Source organism: Eptatretus burgeri, chromosome 10 (assembly GCF_056783735.1).
Source record: "Eptatretus burgeri isolate ZD-2024b chromosome 10, Ebu_testis_v1, whole genome shotgun sequence".
Classification (NCBI taxonomy): domain Eukaryota; kingdom Metazoa; phylum Chordata; class Myxini; order Myxiniformes; family Myxinidae; genus Eptatretus; species Eptatretus burgeri.
Window position 1 is genome coordinate 79,291,422 of NC_140970.1, and position 20,398 is coordinate 79,311,819.

The following is a 20,398-nucleotide window of genomic DNA, read 5'->3' on the forward strand; positions in this document are numbered from 1 at the left end:
TTGGAAGAAACAGAATTGCAGATTAATACAGATAATGGTGTGATGATTAGTCTCACATAATTTTTTGTTAAATAAATGAGTGGCAAAGTACCAACTGGGGTATATGTTAATCAAATCAATCTTCATAAACTATCATCTTGTGTTCAAAATCAAAAGCCTTGTACGATTAACGTTAATACAATTCAGAGAAAAGGAGCAGTAAGAATTGATGTTTTGCTCACAAGAGAACAGGTTAAAATCTTGAATGACACTGGCTCACTTAAAATTAAAATGACAAAACCAATGTTGAAAAAATATTCAATAAGAGAGACGAGTGGAGGATTTCTCCCATGTCTAATTCCTTTATTTGCTGGTTTAAGTGCGGTTGGAACATTGACGGGTGGTATTTCAACAGCGGTGAAAACTGCCAACGAAAGGAAGGCTCAACTCCAGGCTCAAAAAGAATTGGAAAGACATAACAAAGAGTTGGAGAAACAAATTAGTGGAAGTGGCGTAATTGTAGATTTTGCTGAAAAACTTGAAGGTCTTCCTGATAAAGCGAGATTGTTAGTTGGAGATATGCTTTCTTCTATTGCACAAGCAGGTGTAAAATTAACGAAAAGAGGTAATGGATTATATCTTTCTAATAAATAAATGAGCATTGATGAGTGGTTGGAAAAATTTGGAAAGAATACAACATCAAATTTACAACTTGTCAAATATTGTAAGAAATTAAAAATTCATAATGTGGTTATTTGTATGAGAGATGAATTAACAAATGTGCCGAAACATACAAAGAATATTATTATGAACTTAGAAGATAATAATGGGAACGGTTCTCATTGGGTTTGTATTTTAATAGTCAAGACAAATATTATTTTGATAGTTTTGGCCTTCCACCACCTGTTGAAGTTATAAAATTCTTACAGAATGGTGTTTATCAAACATTTCAAGTCCAAGAATTAAATTCCAAGTGTTGTGGTCAATTATGTCTATATGTGTTATTTCAACTCAACAAAAATAAAAAATTTTATGATATTATTTTTAATCTAATATAAATGACTTATGTTGGTAAAGATGGTTCTATCTTTGGTGTATCTCAAGAACTGGATATTGATTTATCAAATTATTACACAAAGGCACAGGCTGAACGACATAAATATAATATAACCAAAAATATTAACATGAAAAATGCTTTTAAATTAAAAAATTATCCAAGCCCGACTGACGCGAATGACTTGGTGAGCTTAAGCGATTTATCACAATATATATCCTTAAATAAAATGGCTGTGTATTCCAAAGATACAGAAGTGTTGATATTATCTCCAGGTCATACAGAATTCACAGTTCGAATTAAAATAAATTTTTATAAAGAAGGGCGTATCATTTGTATGAGAATAGAACAATGGGGGTATGATATGAATGATTTAGGGTATAATTGGTCATTTAAAATTAACCTCGAAGACCTGGAATAATTAAATCAGTCTCGTAAGGAAGAATATTATCCACTTGGTATCGAGAATGAGTTTTGTGGGTCCACGATTAGTAAACAACAAATAAAAGAATTTAATAAGGGTAAATATAATAATGGTTTTGCCCTTGTTTATCTCATGAAAACAGAAAAAACAGGATTATATATAATAAGTAAGGAAATACAAAATGATTTAACTATGGGAAGATGGGGAGGTGTTTCGTGCCATAATATTATTCTAACATATATTTCTAATACATAAATGACAGCAAGAAGGCTTCAAGAAAATTATCATTTCTGTGTCCAAGCATACCTTCAAGAAAAGGGTATTCGGTATTTTAATAAATATGTTCTACAACATAAGAATGAGGTATTTTCAATAAAAGATTGGCATTATGCTGATGTTGATAAACCGACAACTTTAGATTTAATTAGAATGTTAAATAATGAAAAAATTATAAAGTTAAGAAAAGGTAAGGCTCTTTTAGAAATTAAAAAGAAATTTTATTGGTTTCCTGTTGTAAAAAAAATTATTTTGGATACAGGAATAACAAGAAATCCTGATGAATATATGTATAATATTCTATGGGGTGTAAGCGATTCAAGGATAGTAAGGGATGAGGAAGGAGTTGAAGAAGAGAGGGAAGAGGAGGAAAATGAGAAGAGAGAGAAGGAGGAGAGGGAGAAGAAAGAGAAGGAGGAAAGAGAGAAGAGAGAGAAGAGAGAGAGGGAGGAAAGAGAGAAGAGAGAGAGGGAGGAGAGGGAGGAAAGAGCGAGACAAAATAAATATCAAAATATGGAAACCAGTGAGATTCAAAAAAGATTGGTGGTATTACAGAAAATAACTCAACCCACCGAGGAGGAAAACAAAGAATTGACAAGTCTATTTGCAATACTTTCGCCAAGACTATTGTCATCGACAAGCTATTCATTTTAATTCGTTTTTTCTTAAATAAATGGAGGAGAGAGTGAAGGCATTTCTAAGGATTCTTTATGTTTTAAAAATTAAGATCCAAATGTGCATGTTGGAAACTAAAAAGGTTTTTGCACTCTGCAGGAATTTTTCACATAAATAAATGAGTTATTGTCTCAAATGTAAAAAGAAAACTAATACTAAAAATATTTCATATATTAAAAGTAAAAATAACAGGGTTATACAAAAAGGTATATGTTCGGTGTGTGGTTCAAAAAAAAATCAATTTATCTCCAAACACAAACTCGGAGGAGATATACAAAAGTTTTTATCAGGAAGTAAATTTACAACTACTGGAATACCAGGGTAATTACATCTTCCAGGGTATTCTTTCTGTGGTCCAGGTACAAACTTGGATAAAAGATTAGATGAGGCAGACAATCCTAAATCCTGGAGTCAGCCTATCAATAGAGTTGATGAAGTGTGCATGAGACACGATATTGATTATGGGAATACCACAACGTTGGAAGAAAAGCATGAAGCCGATAGAGAAATGTTGTATAATTTGTCTCTGATACAAAATCCAACCTTGAGAGAAAAAGTTGATCGGTTCATTGTGAAGAAGATGATCAGTGCTAAATTCAAACTTGGGCTTGGGAATTCAAAAAACTTGTAGGCTCTAATGATGCCATTAAGACTGAAGAGCAATTAGCTGATGAATTACATAAACCAATATTCACAAAGTTTCAGAGAAGGAAAGTTTATTCCAAGGAAGTAGATTATATCTGGTCTGCTGATTTGATTGAACCCAATAATGATAAGGGGTACAAGTATGCTTTAACCGTTATTGATTTGAGGAGTAGATATGCGTGGGTTGTCCCTTTAAAAAACAAAACAGGTAATACTCTTATGTTAGCTTTTCAACAGATATTTAATAAAAGTAAGAGAAAACCTAAAAAATTGTGGACTGATGAGGGTAGAGAGTTTTATAACAAGACGTTTATGAATTTTCTAAAAAATAACAGTATTACATTATACAGTACCTTTAATGAAGGGAAGGCAGTTGTTGTTGAACGTTTTAATCGTACCTTAAAAGAGAGACTATATAAAAAATTCACACAACTCGGTTCACAACAATGGTCATCTTTTATTCAGGATATTGTGGATAAGTATAATGACACGATTCACACGTCAACAAATATGAAACCATCAGAAACATTTACAAAATTAAAATATGAAAAAGAGATTAATGTCAGAAAACCTAAGTTCAAAGTTGGTGATATCGTAAGAATATATAGGTGGAAATCTCATTTTGAAAAAGGTTTTACTGAACGATGGACGAAAGAACTTTTTAAAATTGTTGATGTAATAGATACGGTTCCTTGGACTTATAAAATATATGATTTGGAAGGGGAAGAGATTTTAGGTTCATTTTATTCACAGGAATTACAAAAGACAAAGATAAATTGAAATTTTTTGACTCCGCCCCTTTTTAACTCCACCCACACAAATCCCGCCCACACAAGCCCCGCCCACACAAACCCCACACAAACCCCTCACAAGCTCCAATAAATTGAATTTTTTTGACTCCGCCCCTTTTTGACTCCACCCACACAAGCCCCGCCCACACAAGCCCCACACAAACCCCACCACACACAAACCCCTCACAAGCTCCAATAAATTGAAATTTTTTGACTCCGCCCCTTTTAACTCCGCCCACACAAGCCCCACCCACACAAGCTCCACACAAACCCCACACACACAAAAACTCCACCCCACACAAGCTCCACACAAGCTTCACACACACACAAGCTCCACTCATATTCATCATATTCACATAATTAGTGATTAGTTAATTAGTTCCCCACACACAACATGTTTATTTAATTAAAAAATTATCCACCCATCCACACAAGCTCCACTCATCCACCCATCCACCCATCTCTCCACCCATCCATTGATCCACACAAACCTCATCCACATTCACCCCTCCCACATAAGCTCCACCCACATAAACCCCTGCCCACATAAACCCTGCCCACATAAATCCCTCCCACATAAGCCCTGTCTACACAAGCTCCACACAAAAACTCCACACACATAAACCCTGTCCACATAAACCCCTCCCACACAAGCTCCACCCACATAAACCCCGCCCACACACACCCCGCCCACACAAGCCCCACCGAAGGCCCGCCCACACAAGCTCCACCCACATAAACCCCTCCCACACAAGCCCCACCCACACACACCCCACCCACACAAGCCCCACCGAAGCCCCGCCCACACAAGCCCCTCCCACACAAGCCCCACCCACATAAACCCCACCCACACAAGCCCCACCCCCCTCATCCCCCTGTGCGCCCCCACCTTTGACCCACCACCTCCCTCATCCCACCCCCACCCTTCCCCACACACACACATGGGGAGGGAGGGATGGGATGAGGGGGTGATGGGTCATTGGGGGAGCGCACCTACCCCCCTCCCCCAACCCCTCCCTCTCGTTCATGTCTTGATCCTCTTCTTGAAATTCAGAATCAAGTAATTGTAAACAAAACAAATATAATTTATTAATATTGAAAATATTAAATATTCATTTGCGAGAATGTATAATCTTTCCCAGCAATCTTCTTCAGATGTCTTGTGATTTCGAAACTCAGACACCATATTCTGTTTTGAAACAAAAAGTGGATAATAATTAGGTTTTATAAAGATAATTACATGGTAATATGAGTAAGCTTGTTGTTGGTTCTAAGTTCAAGCCTCGTTGACCACTGAATTAACACACCAGCCTCGTTGACCACTGAATTAACACACCAGCCTCGTTGACCACTGAATTAACACACCAGGAGGCCGACTCAGCCTGTCATCCTTTCAAGGTCAATAAAATGAATTCCAGTGTACTGACAAAACCGCGTCCAAACTAATGATGCAACCAACATAAGACGACATTCTAAAGAGAGAGTGATATTAATAATAATTCAGAAACATTTACCTCCAGAAAATCATGTGTTGTACAAGATTGCTTCAACAGCTGATGTTGTGTGATAGTGCTGAAAAAATATAAAATAATAAGTCAAGGGTATAGATGAAGAGACAGACAGAGAGAGATACAAACAGACAGGGAAAGCAACACACACACACACACACACACACACACACACACACACACACACACACACACACACACCCACACGCGCGCACACACACACACACGCGCACGCACACACACACATACGCACACATAGACACACACACGTGTCTCACCATTGGTTTAATTCATTCGAGATCAGAGACCAGTCATTATAAATCATTGATCTCTTCAATAAGAGCAGAGAGAGGTAGGTAGAAAGACAGACAGAGAGAGACACACACACACACACACGCACACACACATACACACACATACACACACGTGTGTCTCACCATTGGTTTAATTCATTCGAGATCAGAGACCAGTCATTATAAATCATTGATCTCTTCAATAAGAGCAGAGAGAGGTAGGTAGAAAGACAGACACACACACACGTGTCTCACCATTGGTTTAATTCCTTCGAGATCAGAGGACGTGATAAGACTTCGTGCCACTCATTGTAAATGTCTTTCAATTCTCTTCTAAAATCATTGATCTCTTCAATAAGAGTATTAATTTCATGCACCACGTCGTGATACGTAAACTCAATTTCTTCCAATGCCCTGTCAGGGAAAAAATATATATCAGAATTATCATGATTTAATTAATAATCATTTGCTTCATCGTTCAAAGAGAAAACCATACACAAACTTACCAACTCTGTAGTAAGCTTTTGTCTTCATCGGAAGAAAGATCGCCCATGTCTCAGTTGTAAAAATGAAAATCCCGTCTGGCAGAAACTTTGTCTGGTGAATCACTTATAAGGCAACGACGAGGAAATTACCTAAGCATTGGGTGCGGCCACAGGAAATGACAGCTTGGAAAATAACTGGGCGATTGTATGAATCATTTACAAAACATACTTAAAATGGTTTTGATTCAAATGTTTTCAGTTCGTGTTCTGAGATAAAATATAAACACGAGACCTTGTCTCACAGAATAGTTCCTATTTTTCACAGCATGACTGTCTAAAACCACACAGCACGACCGTGTCAAAAAACACTTCCTCATTTTCACGGCATGAACTGAAAACATTTGAAACAAAACTTTTTTATGGCGTGGTTTATACACAAAAATGATTTGCAACTCGGGCGGTGGTCAGATGAGATCATTAAGAGAAGTTTATCATTTCGTAATGGCACAAAAGGGGTATCTTAAAAAATATAAAGATTCAAATGTTTTGTTTGTCAATATTTTAGATGGGGATTATTGTGCAAAGAAAATTAAACTATTGAAGGAATTTGAGAATGAACAAATCTTTATAGGTTCAATGAGTGAGCTGATCAACCTCCAGGTTAAAAGGGGAGACAAATAAATATACCTTGGGATAGCCTGGTTATATATATATATATATATATATATATATATATATATATATATATATATATATATATATATATATATATATATATATATATATATATATATATATATATATATATATATATATATATATATATACAAAGCCTGGTGTTGGCCTAGTGGTTAGGGTGGCGGCTTGGGATCCCAGTGTCCCGAGTTCGAATCCCGCTCAGCTGCTGAATTAACACCAGGGGGTTGACTCAGCCTGTCATCCTTCCGAGGTCGGTGAAATGAGTACCAGTATACTGGTCCCGGTGTATGCCCCGGTTAGAATAGGTGTACCATATCCCTGTGTTGTAAGAGGCGTCCAGGAAGGGCATCCGACCATAAAACATTGCCTCACAAAAAGCCAAACCCCTGCACAGCAGGGAAAAACGGATAAAAAGGGGGTTTATTTTTAGGGGGAAAAAAAGGGAATCGCTGAAAATCCCCCATTCATTTACATGGGGAAAAGTAAGCTAGAACCAGTATATTCACCCGACATATATATATATATATATATATATATATATATATATATATATATATATATATATATATATATATATATATATGTATGTATATATAAGTGTATATATATATATATATATATATATATATATATATATATATATATGTATGTATATATAAGTGTATATATATATATATATATATATATATATATATATATATATATATGTATGTGTATATATGTATATATATATATATATATATATATATATATATATATATATATATATATATATATATATATATATATATATATATATATATATATATATATATATATATATATATATATATATATATATATATATATATATATATATATGTATGTGTATATATGTGTATATATGTATATATATATATATATATATATATATATATATATATATATACACTTATATATACATACATATATATATATACATATACAGTCAACAAGGCGTAAGTCGGCAGCGTGTAACTCGTCACTTCGCCTAAGTGACGCCTAAGCAGCGTCAAAAAGTCCCAAATTTATCTCATGTTAAATCGACTTACAGACTTTGAATAAAGTCTGTAAGTCGTCATCTCTAAGTCCTCACTTCATCTAAGTCATCAGATGTTGTCCGTTCCCACGTAATGCAAACTCAAGTAAATTACCACGCCTAACTCGTCACACGGAACTGCTGCCTCGTGAGAAGCCCCATTTCATGGAATCGTGATGCGCGGGCTATTTATAACTGCGCTGCGTTCAGCTCAGTCAGCGCACCGTCCCACATGCATCTGAAGAGGTCGCCAGGCTGCGCAATGCAGTCTCTGGCGAAGCAGTAAAGGATCGATCGAGCTTAGTGTTGAAGTCCGATCATGGTTTTATATTGGCTTGTTTTGTACATCACCACACTCACTTTCACATCGGTATTGAGTGGTAGTCATCACGATGACTGTGTGTCATGTAATTTGTCGATGGTATATGAGTTTTCATTCCATATGAAAACTCATTCTTCATTCATTCCAATGAATGAATTCTAACAGCCATTCATTCCACATTTGTCGATGGTCATATACCATCACCGATGGTATACGAGTTGTCTTCCAGTTGTTCATTATCTTTACTTTTGATAAAGTGATTCATGAATTCCATTTTTGCTTGATCACTTTCCAACTAATCAATGAACCCCCACCTATGCCCCGAGGATTGTGTTTCCCTTTTGGTACAATAGCCAGCTTTGAGATTGTTGCGCCCTCTCACACGTACGTGTCCAGGCCACACGCAACTTCATCCTTCACCCCACAGTCATCATGAATGTTCGCATACGTGAAAGTCGTCACTTTTTCTCGGTCCCGATGGTGATACACTTCTTCTCTTGGGGGATTTCAATGCATTGACTGGAATTGATAGGGATGGTTATGAGACATGTGTTGATCCCCATGGGTCTGGAACTGTGAACCTGTATAGCACCGAAGTTCCTTGACTTTGCAAGAAGTCATGGACTTCGGGTGGCTGGTTCATGGTTTCAGCACCCATAAGCTCATTGCTGGACTTGGTATTCCAACGCTGGCGGGGTGGCAAAGGAGATTGACTTTGTGCTCGTTGATGGTCGCTGGAGGATGATCCAGAACTACAGGGTCTACCGGACTGCTCATTACCTCAATACTGACCACCGGCTTCTTGTGGCAACTCTTAAGTTGCACCTTAAATCCAGGATAATGGTACCATCCCAACCTAGGCTTGATGTTGGCAAGCTCAAGAATGAGAGGGTAGCTGAGGAGTTTGCGAACAGGCGGAGTGGAGATTTGGGGGATCTGGATGCTTTGGGAGATCCTGAAGAGTTGTGGAGTGCCTTCAAGACCACCGTCCTTGATGTTGCCGGTGGATGTCTTGGAACTCACCACAGAGCGAAGAAGAATTTTGTCTCCCAAGGGACACTGGATACCATTGACCAGAGTCGCAGGGCCAGGCTGAATGGCAGAGCTGAGCTGTTCAGGGAGCTGAGAAGTAAAACTGTACGTGCGCTGAGGGTGGACAAGGAGGCCGATGTGCGAGGAATCTGTGAGGGGTAGAGCATCACCTGTGGTCAAGTGATTCTCATCCTGCTTACAGGGGAATTCGCACATTGCGTTCATCCAAGCCCATCCCTCATTGTACTGTAGTTAGAGCAGAGGGTGGTGGGCTCTTGATGGAGGAGTCCGAAGTGAAGGCCTGCTGGGCCGGTTACTTTGAGTGGTTGTACCAGGCTGATCCACCAGCTGTCGAGTTGGATGTCAGAGGTGTTACAATCCCTGTTGCTGACCCTCCTATCAACTGTGGTCCACCTTCGTTTGTGGAAATACAGGCTGCGGTAAACCGTTTTTATATTTTTTTTTTGTATACCTTGTCGAGGCTCGTGTGAGAGCTAACACACAACACACAGCAAGGGCGGCATGAGACAAGAGGGGCAGGAGTGGGAAGGACAGAACAGTAGGGAACAGAGACATTAGATCTGTGGAAGGGAGAGGGATGGGACAGGGAACATGGGGAATACAAGATGGACATTACAGGGACTTTCAGGAAGGAAAGCAGGAAATTTGAAGGAGGTGGACTTGGGTGGATTATCGGGGGTAGAAAAGTTCGATGATTTGGATGGGGGATGATAAGAGGTGGTGGTGAACAGCTGTTTTGAAGGCCTGGAGGGAAGAATGGGAAGAAGAGTGAGGGAGTTTATTCCAAAGGTGGGAAAAAGAGGAATGAAAGAGTGAAGGTGAACAGTGATTCGGGATTTTGCTAGTTTTACCAGAAGGTTGTTATTGGCGGACCTTGAGCGCCCTGCGGAAATGTGGTGGGGACAAATCGCAGAGAGAGCAGGGGGGGCGAGGCTGGAGAGGAGACGGTAGAAGACAGAAAGACCACCGACCAGCCTGCGGTGATTGAGTGAGAGGCCCAAAGACTCATCCTCATTGCGGGAGATGCCAATGATCCGAAATGCTTTGGTTTCCACAGCGTGAAGCCGAGAAAGGTGGGAGGCAGGAGCACCAGCCCAGAGGGGTTAGCAGTAATTCATCAGGCTGCGGACAAAAGCTTTGTAAGTGATCAGGAGCTCAGGAGGGCGAGGAAGGACTTTGCACGATGGAGGATTCCCAGTCGGCGACTGGCTTTGGAGGCGAGGTTTGAAATGTGGCTTTCCCAGGAAAGGTCATGGCAGATAGTGAGACCCAGCAGATTGAAAGAAAGGACATCTTCCAAAGGATTGTTGAGAAAGTGGATGGGGGTGTTTTCTAAATGGTCCTTTCGGAGAGACATCGTGAGAGTGTGAGATTTGTCCGGATTGAAAGACATGTTCCACATGTTTGACCAGTTTTGTGATTTTACCCAGATCTGCAGTGAGCGAAGAAGCTGCTGCTTGCCGGTCTGTGGGATGACCGATGGTACGGCAGAGGGTGGAGTCGTCAGCAAAGAGATATAGAGGATTTTCCAGAGAGTCGGAGAGATCACTGATGAAAACCAGAAAAAAGAACAGGGCCCAGAACGCTACCTTGAGGCACTCCAGCCTGGACAGGAAGAGGGGATGAAAGAACTCAATTTAGGGCCACATGTTGACTGCGACAGGAGACGAAGTCTGCGAGCCATGAGTGGAGATGGCCTTGGATACAATAGGAAGAGAGTTTGGTGAGCAGGGCAGGGTGCCAGACCATGTCAAAAGCACGTGATATATCCAAGGATACGGCTCGGATTTCCTGTCTGGCATTGAGGACCTCAATCCATTGTTGGGAGAGCAGAAGCAGCATATCTGGTGTGGAGTGACCTGGTCTGAAACCAAATTGATGATCGGAAATCAAGCCATTGGAGAAGATGAAGGATTTAACGTCTGAAGCGATGATGGATTCCATAACCTTGCTGATGATTGGGAGAAGGCTGATTGGTCTGTTGTTGCAGGGATCTGTCTTTGCACCTTTTTTATGCAGGGTAGTAATGTTTCCCAATTTCCAAGTAGATGGCAGATGACCTTGAGCAAATGAGAGGGTGAATAGAACAGAGAGAGGGTGAGCAACAGCAGAAGAGCAGGTTTTTTGGATACGTGGGCTAATGCCGTCTGGACCGGTTGCAGAATCTGAGTTGCGGTTTGACAGCAAGCTCTCCACCTTGTCAGGAGAAAAGGACACGGAGTCCAGGGACAGTTGGGTGCGACTGGGTAAGGTGGGTAGAGAAAGTGATGGGTTTTGGACACAATATTTAGTTGCAAACACCGAGTTTAGGCATTCCGCTTTTTTCACGTGCGGTATCAGCAGTGTAGTCATTTGAGGTCAGGGAGGGGATGGAGTTGGAACATACACCAGAAACAGATTTGATTAGACGCCACCAGGACTTTGAGGAGGGAGAGCGGTTTGAGAGTTCAGACTTGAGATTAGAAAGATGTTGTTTTCTGGTTCTCCTGAGGGATAGATACACACTTGTTCCGAGCTTTATTGAAGGAACTGATATTGCCCTTAGTTGGGTTTGCTTTCCATGCAGCAAAGGCAAGTTGTTTCAGGACAACTGCCTCGCCACAAGCTTCAGTGAACCAAGGGTGGGAGGAAGGGTAGGACAACTCAAGACGAGAGCGGATAAATCTGTGCATGAGGGAGAGCAAGTTTCTTTGAAAGAATTCCCAGGATGAGTTGATGTTGGAGAAAGTAGCGATAATAGTCCAGTCTACAAGTTTGATGGCTTCTTGGAGACCCTGCCTGTCGACTTGAGTGAAATGCCAGACTCGACGGCGGTGAGGTGGTTCTCTAATAATAGCCAGAGAGATGTCCACTTTGACAAGGACGTGGTCAGAAGAACCGAATGGAGCGGAGGAAGAGCAGCAGATATTGTCAGGGAAATTTGTCAAAATCAGATCCAGAAGAGATGGAGTACCATTGGTTGAGATCCGGGTCGGGAATTTGACCGATTGAGTCAGTCCCAATGAGTTGCAGAAAGCTTTTGCTGAAGTGCCATGACAGGTAAGAGAGGTACCCACACCTAGCCAACTGGCATGATGACAATTGAAGTCACCACATATGAGGAAGAGAGAGTTTGGATGAGAAGATAGAAGATGGTCCATGTTTTCGGATAGTGAGGTGTAGATGGAGTCATCACTGTTCGGTGGACGGTACAGTACACATATAAACATGAGATGGGAGAGGAGGGGAAGCCGTAGCCAGAGGTATTCCTGGGGATGTGGGGGAGTGACGGCAGTGCATGGAGAGTGAGGAATAGAGTCTTTGATGAAGAGAGCAACTCCTCCACCAGGACGAGGATCAGGTCTGTCAAACCGGAGGAGGGAGTAACCGGGGAGAGACACTTGGGAGTCAGACACGTCTTGGGGGAGGAAAGTTTCTGTTAGGCAGATTATGTCTGGTTTGTCAGTGGCAACCTGTATGGAAAGATCTGAAAGGTTTGATCGAAGGCCCCGGATATTTGAGGTCCACACTGTAAATGAAGAGGGAGGGGAGGAGGCTTTGGGTGCAGGGGCTGGGGGGGGTAGTGTCGGACAAGGGGGTGAGGTAAGGAGGGTTGTTGAAAGAGTGTGGGGGATTGCAGAATAGCTCAGGGAGGGAGCCGGATATGAGGAGGAGAAAAGGCTCTGTGGTGCTGGGGGAGAGGGGGGGACAAGAGAGGGGGAAGAAGACAGTTGAGGATTTCAGGAGGTGGAGTGAAGAGATGGAGGTGAGAGGGCAGTGGAAGGAGGAAGCTTTGTGCATGAGAGGGGGGGGCAATTTTGAGAAGGATGAGTGAGGGGGATGAATGGTGGGAGAAAGGTGAGAGGGGAGTTTTGAGAGAGGAGAGAGGGAGGCTTGGAGAGAAAAGAGTGGGATGGTTGCTTTGAGAGTGAGGGTTGAGCGGGGTGAGTTGGCACTGAAGTTGGAAAAAAAGAATAGTTGATGTCAAGTGAACATTCACAGAAAACTGGGTTTTTTCAGTTTTAGGTCAGAGATTCGATTAAACACGTTTCTTGATGGATGCAATAAAGGCGAATTCAGAGAATGGAGAGAAGAAACGCTGTTACAGTTGTATTTTTTAGGCAAGGTATGAAGGAAAGGTCGAATTGAGAGCAGTCTGTTTAAATTGCGGAAATGTTGTGCATTATGATACAGTAAAGAGTACCACATGTGTGAAAGAGGAAGATGAAGCATTATAAGAGATCGTTTATTATTATTATCATTATTATTATTATTATTATTATTGTTTGAGAGAGTTTTCAACAGATTAGGTCATGGAAGTGTTGTTGAAAAAATCGTGAGGTGAATGGTGAAATTGGATCGGTAAATGTAGGGGGTGTAAACGGATCACGTGGTTATGATTACAGTAAGACATAAGATTATTATTTTTCGAAGTATTTTTGAAGAATAGGTAAGATTCGGGAATGGAAGGTTGGAGATCGGAAGAAATCGTGAAGGTCATGGCGAGAGAGGGTCAGCTCAGTGGAACAAAGATGGTGTGCCGGCAGGAGGAAGAAGAAGGGAATGAAGAAGAAGAAGAAGAAGAAGAAGAATCGAGACTCGTGAGTGTGCAAGGAGAAAGGTAGTGTTGTTTGTTTGTTTGATTTAAGACAAGACGTCGAGTGATTAGTTGGGAGGAATGGGGGACGTTACGAAAGTGGGGAAGATATAAATTGAAGGTAATGGGGAGAAAAAACAAATAAACATGATCGTACACCGAGGGGGATGACGAGTAGGCCTCAAGTACTCGGTAAGACAAGGTCGACAAAATCTCACAATAAAGCACGATTTTTGAAACAAAACCGAACTAGGAACACACAGTAACATGTAGGTGAGAAAATAATCAGTTTAAACGGGACAGGTAACGACCGGAAACTTAACTTTGAGATCATCAGCAGAAAGCCCTGAAAGGAGACCTGCCAACGCTCTAAACCCAGAACGGTTGAAATGGGGGTAAAGCTCCAGGGATCTGTGGCATCCATGCTGAACTTCTCAAGGCTGGTGTCGTTGCATGCAGTTCGTTGCTCTGCCTGGAACACAGGCATCATCCCAACTGACTGGAAGAGGGGCCTTGTTGTCCCTCTCTGGAAAGGGAAGGGTGATCGCCAAGAATGCAACAACTACCGAGGGGTGACGCTGCTCTCAGTGCTGGTGAAACAGGATAATTCGCCCCCTGGACAACTTCCCACCCCGAGGTGGGGGGGGGGGTACTTGTCCTCGGATAAGTCTCCCCCCTCCCTGGATAACTTCCCCCCCTAGTCCAAAAATACATTTATCCTAAATATATATACCTCTCGGTGTTCATGTTTTTTGCATACTATTTTTTATCCATTTTCTATTTTTTTGTATATGTATTCTATTCCCCCGGGGGGGGGGAGGGGAGTTGTCCGGGGGGGGGGGGGGTAGTTAAACTGTTACACCGGGCAAGGTCTTTGCTCGGATAATTCCTGATAGGGTTTGCTACCATCTGCTCCAACATCAGCGTCCAGAGCAGTCAGGCTTTACACCAAAGAGGTCAACGATTGACCGTATCCTTGCTCTTCGGGTCCTCACCGAACGCAGATGAGAGTTTTGACAGGGGCTGCTTGCAGCCTATGTTTATCTCTGAAAAGCATTCGATTCGGTGAATCGGGATGTCCTGTGGAGGATTCTTGGTCTTCGTGGGGTGCCACCAAAACTGATCGATCTGATGTCTGAACTATACTCTGGTACTGAGAGTGCTGTGAAGTGTGGTGGTACCATCTCTAACTTATCTCCAGTTGTTACTGGAGTTCATCAGGGGTGTGTTCTGGCCCTCACACTTTTCAGCACTTGTATGGACTGAATTCTGGGGAGGATGTCAGAGAGATCAAGCTGTGGTGCATCATTTGGGAATGTTAAGATCTCTGACCTTGATTTCGCAGATGATGCAGACATCTTTGCGGAGACTCTGGATATCCTTTTGGGGGCCCTCAAGGTGCTGAATGAGGTGCTTTTGGGGAACTGCTGGGATTACGGGTTTCCTAGGTCAAAACTAAGATCCAGGCTTTCAATGACATATTGGATGCTGCTGTCCTGTCTGTGCCTGTTTGTGGTGAGGATATTGAGGTCACGGAGAGATTCACATACCTTGGCAGTGATATTCATGTCTCTGCCAGCTGTGAGCCAGAGGTCAACAGACATCTGGGTCGGGCCTGGGGAGTCATGGATTCACTGGATCATGGGGTGTGGTGCTGCTGGTACCTCTGCAGGAGGACGAAAGTCTGAGTCTTCAGGTCCTTGGTGCTTCCAGTCTTGCTCTATGGATGTGAGACTTGGACTCTGACCAGGGATCTGAGATAGAGATTTAATTCCTTTGGTACCAGGTCACTTCGGAGAATCCTTGGTTATTGCTGGTCAGACTTTGTGTCCAACGAGCGGTTGCTGAGAGAGACTCAAATGAGATTTGTTACCTGCATCTTCCGTGAGCGTCAGCTACGGCTCTATGGACATGTGGCTCATTTTCCTGACGCTGATCCTGCTCACCAGATTCTCTCAGCGAGGGAGTCTCATGAGTGGAGGAGGCCAATGGGCTGACCACGTTCCTCGTGGTTGCAGCAGGTTGATCGGCATTTCCAGGAGATGGGGATGGGCCAGGCATCTGCCTGGGGGATGGCGAGACAGAGGCCCATGGAGTACCGGCGGAAAGTGGGCGCAGCGACGCGCTACTCTGTCGCATGCTCCCATACCTGACCTGACCTATCAGGTTTTATCTTAATATATTATATCTGAAACTGGATGAAAGGGGCCTGACACTAAGTATTGCCCCAGGGCCCATTCTGGCTCTCGGCGCCCCTGATCCCAAGTGTAGCCACGAGATGGTTACAGTGTCACAAACACGATTTTTACACATTGGCTTTGTCTGTTGTGTATCCTGTATTCATTGTGTTGGGAAATTACATCTCCGAATATCCTTTGACAGGGATATTTAGACAGATACATGTTTTATTTTCATAATAAAAACGGTTCACAGGTGAATGTTAAAGATTTGTGTGAAGCACTGCTTGATAATAGTTAGTATGATAACATCACCACCCAAACCTTGTTTTTTTGCTATCTACTCTGTATCTTGTCCACTGTTTCAAAACCTGACTAGATCCACCAATAGACCTCTCGATCACATTTCGCACTTGTATTATTGCCTCCACCACCAAAGGTGGATGGAGATTATGTTTTCACCCCTGTCTGTCTGTCTGAATCTGTCTGTCTGTCTGAATCTGTCTGTCTGTCTGTCTGTGAGCAAGATATCTCAAAAATATGGACGGATTTGGACGAAACTTGGTGGACAAGTTCGGTGTATGAAAAGGACGAATTGGTTCGATTTTGGTGAAGATCACAATCTGGATACAAGATTTTGTTTTGATTTATAAGTGATTCTTCACCATTGAGAGATGGGGCCAAAGACGATGTATAGCACGATATTTCAAAAAGTTATGGATAAGTTATGACAAAACGAGTTGGATGAGTTGGTTAGGTGACAAGAACAAGCCGATTTGATTTTGGTTCAGGTCTGAATCCAGGTCTGGTCTATCAGTGGGATACAAAACGTAAACTATTCAGCCTGACGGAGGTATGTGCTCTCCCAAGTGCTCTTCTAGTTCTCAATATGTGAACACAAAATATAATGAAGGGGGGGGTGACGTACAGGCAGATGGTAGAAGATTGTGTTTGGTTGATAAATCGTGGAGAACGACCACAACTTCACCAAAAGGTCACAGTTAGTTGACACAGACCATGACAATTCCTAAGCATGCATGCACAATTCCCATTTGGAAATGGAAAAGCTGTTCCAAGCTTGTTTTCCTCAAAGAGGTAAACCATAAGGTCATGCTGATATTATGATCAATTATTTAATCTCGATCATTGTGAAAATGATTTTCTCGATGAAAACATCGTTGATGTAAAGAGAAATAAAAATATTAACAAACTGGTTTGAGACTACTCATGGAACTACGACATTTTGTTGGGTATCTAATTACGTAAATGTGGAGTTGAGTAGGAGAGTTGTGTTGTAGTTGAGAATAGGGGTTAGTTGATGAATATGATGCCTTTTTTGCAAGTAGAATGTTTAGAGGCAACATTAAAGGGAGTAAATGACTATGAGGCTACCACCCATAATGCAGTGGGATTGTAACATTCCGTGTTGACAGATAATCCTCACAATACCCAGAGCAATACATTTCATGCTATCTACTTGTGAAAGGTGGGATGCTGGAGCCCCAAGCCACTGGGCAGCAATACTACATTGAACTTCACTCAAATGTGAGAAGTTGAGAGCTGACAATAATCACTGAACTTGACCATGTTTTAAGGATCAGAACAGAAACGTGATCTGCCATGGAAAGGGCATGGCCAATGCAGGGTTTTTCCTTGGGTTTTAAAATGACGGGTAAAACTGCCAACATGTATAATTTTGCGGGTCGCTTTGCGGCCCACATCGGCCATGATCAGTGGGCGTGGGGGGGGGCCCCCTTTCGCTGTCTGGGGATTCTCCCCCAGGAAATTTAGCAATTTTAGATGCTCGTAGGTGCATTCTGGGGCATTCTGAGCATGCAAGTAGAGACACAAATTAGTATCTTGGCATCATCAATTTTGTAAAAAAAATTCTCACTTACAACATATCTTATATTTAGCATGTATGCATCTTCACCATAAATATTTAAAATCTTTTTTATTAATCTTTTTATTTTTATTTTAAAATGCAGTTTGGCGGCCAGAAATTGACTTAGGCAGCTGCCCAAGTGAGCCCTATGGGTGGAAAACACTGGGCCAATGGTGAGGCCAGGAGGTCATTCAAGATGTTCATCATGGAACTAGAGGTTTGGGCCATGTAGATGTTTCTGAAGTCCACGAGACAAGGCTGGGTTGAATGTCTTGATGATTGGAATATGACAATTCTTGAAACAGTTTTGTATTTCCTTTCACTTAATCATGAATCGACGATTAACTGAGTTCATCTCCAATCTCTGAACATATTTTGAATATTTTCCATATCCTCATGGAGTTGAGCATTATCAGTGTTATGAAAAGTAATGTTTGCAAACAATGATGGATACGTTCCATTTTTTGCATTCGATGACACGTCATGATACAAGTCAGCCTTTAACTATCATACGTCAAGTTAAGTGTTTCGAGCTGAAATTAATCTTTCATGAAATAATGATTTGTGTTTATGCTTGTTCGTTTTCGGATCATATATTTAATGTGTTGATTTTATGAATGTCATTGATATCAGTGACTTTGTTTTATGCAATTTGTTTAGCATCACAGACATTGTGCTGTTGTTGCCAACCAGCATGATAGATGGGGCTTTAAAGTGAGTGCTCAAAATCTTTCCTGCTGTTCTTCATGTAAACTTTCCAGATGGTTAATCAGCTATTTCCTCGGTTTGATCGGGAGGGTTAATCCACTCATAATTTATAGATTAAATTGGTGTTTATGCTTGCCCCCAAGGTGACTGAATTGAAACAATTATTGGGAAAGATGTAATGTGTTCTTTTATTTTCTGATGATGACTTTTGTGGTGTTATTTAGGAACTCTAGATTGTCATAGTTGAATGTAAATTAAACTATTATTTGTAATACAGGTTGTTTCAAAAGTCCGGAATCAGAGCAAATCTCTCTACGTCATGGAGCTATGACGGAGGTGGGGATGGATGTATCATCTCCTCCTTTGAGATTATTTTACCAAGGAAGCTGAAACTTTTAGGGTTTAATGAGGGCAACCTGAAGTGGTGCCTGTGCAAGATTCGTTGGATTCCGTCACGTTTTGAAAGAAAAAATATTTTCACCTGTCTTGGCATTTTCTTCCTTTTGGGTGGGGGAGGGGGTACAATTGGGATTATCTGAGCTATATAACCACGATGTATTGCATATGCACATAATCAGTACGCATATTTTTGCTTCATGTACGTAATCCGGGTTATTTTTATTTTCGGAAGCGATCGAGGCAGCGGTCTGTTTCCTATACACCAAGCAAATAAAGGGACGTGTCAGAAGAGCGTGTTGAATGCTTGGAACAAGATGGCCCGTACAGTGGGTACTCTGCTCATATTTGATTTATTTTTAAGATGATGCGTTCGAGGTGGATCGGACATCATGGACCAAAACAATGTCCCCCGCATAGTCCAGCTTAATGCCACTTGACTTTTTTTTTCTTTGGTGACACCTGAAATCAGTAGTTCATACCACGAGATCACGTACTATTGAGGATGTTAATAATTAAATCAGAAACAAATGTGCTAAAATCGATGTCCATGTTAAGAAACATTCAAATATACTGACATACAAGAATTGATATGTGTGTGCATGTCAGGGGCTCACAAATTTGAGCAATTATTATAATAGAATTGTAAAATAAATATACCTATGATTCCAGACTTTTGAAACACACTGTTTAACAAGGATGCAAGGACTGCATTTGGTTTGTTTGATATTTTTGAGTTCGTCATGGGAAAAATCAGGCACACTGTTTCAGATACCAATGCATGATCTCATTGGTCTTTCACCAAGTCCCATTTCTTTCACCTGCCATTTTTGTTTTCATTAACTGGGAACTTCCTTTTGGTTTAGGTTGAATGGACTGTGTATCTTTGTGTCCTTGCATATTCTCATTCTGCTAGCGTCCATTATTTTTCATGCCTGTAATGGTGTATTTGTCACATCGTCTCCTTAGTTCATGGGATCAAATGGACATGTGGAAATGGCAATGGAGGCAGCGAGTTTTCTGTGGAGCAACTGGTGCAGCAGATTTTGGACAACCATCAGACCAAGCCGCAGCCACGAACACATTCCTGCTTGTGCAACGGTAAGATAGCAGGCTGTTTCATCTCAGACATGTCAAATTGTACATCATGTGATTGTAGGGAGATCTGAAGAATTCCTTCAGCTTACTGATTACCTGATTCAGTGGAAATCTGGATCATCTGGGAACTGTCCATCATCGAGGCTTCATCCCTTCAATCCGAGAACCGCTCTGAAGGCGGGTCCACACCCTTGTTGTGTCTGAAGGTCACCAAATGAAAGAGAAAGAGAGAGAGAGTCAGAGAGGGAGAGTCAGAGAGAGAGAGAGAGAGAGAGAGAGAGAGAGAGAGAGAGAGAG

At 41.5% G+C, this 20,398-nt stretch overlaps 1 protein-coding gene and 1 long non-coding RNA gene across 7 annotated transcripts in view; one reads left to right on the plus strand and one right to left on the minus strand.

Annotated features, from left to right (window-relative positions):
• Positions 1 to 20,398, plus strand: part of LOC147018921 (calmodulin-binding transcription activator 1-like) — a 754,305-nt gene that overhangs the window by 590,973 nt on the left and 142,934 nt on the right. For all 6 annotated transcript variants that reach the window (XM_085899044.1, XM_085899046.1, XM_085899043.1 and 3 more), the window contains one exon: positions 19,973 to 20,104. In XM_085899044.1, the coding sequence (XP_085755170.1) occupies positions 19,973 to 20,104 (132 nt within the window). The remainder of the gene's footprint in view (positions 1 to 19,972; positions 20,105 to 20,398) is intronic.
• Positions 4,824 to 6,787, minus strand: LOC147018923 (uncharacterized). Its single transcript, XR_015062586.1, has 3 exons — positions 5,901 to 6,787; positions 5,359 to 5,416; positions 4,824 to 5,033 (listed from the first exon to the last, which is right to left on the minus strand). It is a non-coding gene; the product is annotated as an uncharacterized LOC147018923 (long non-coding RNA).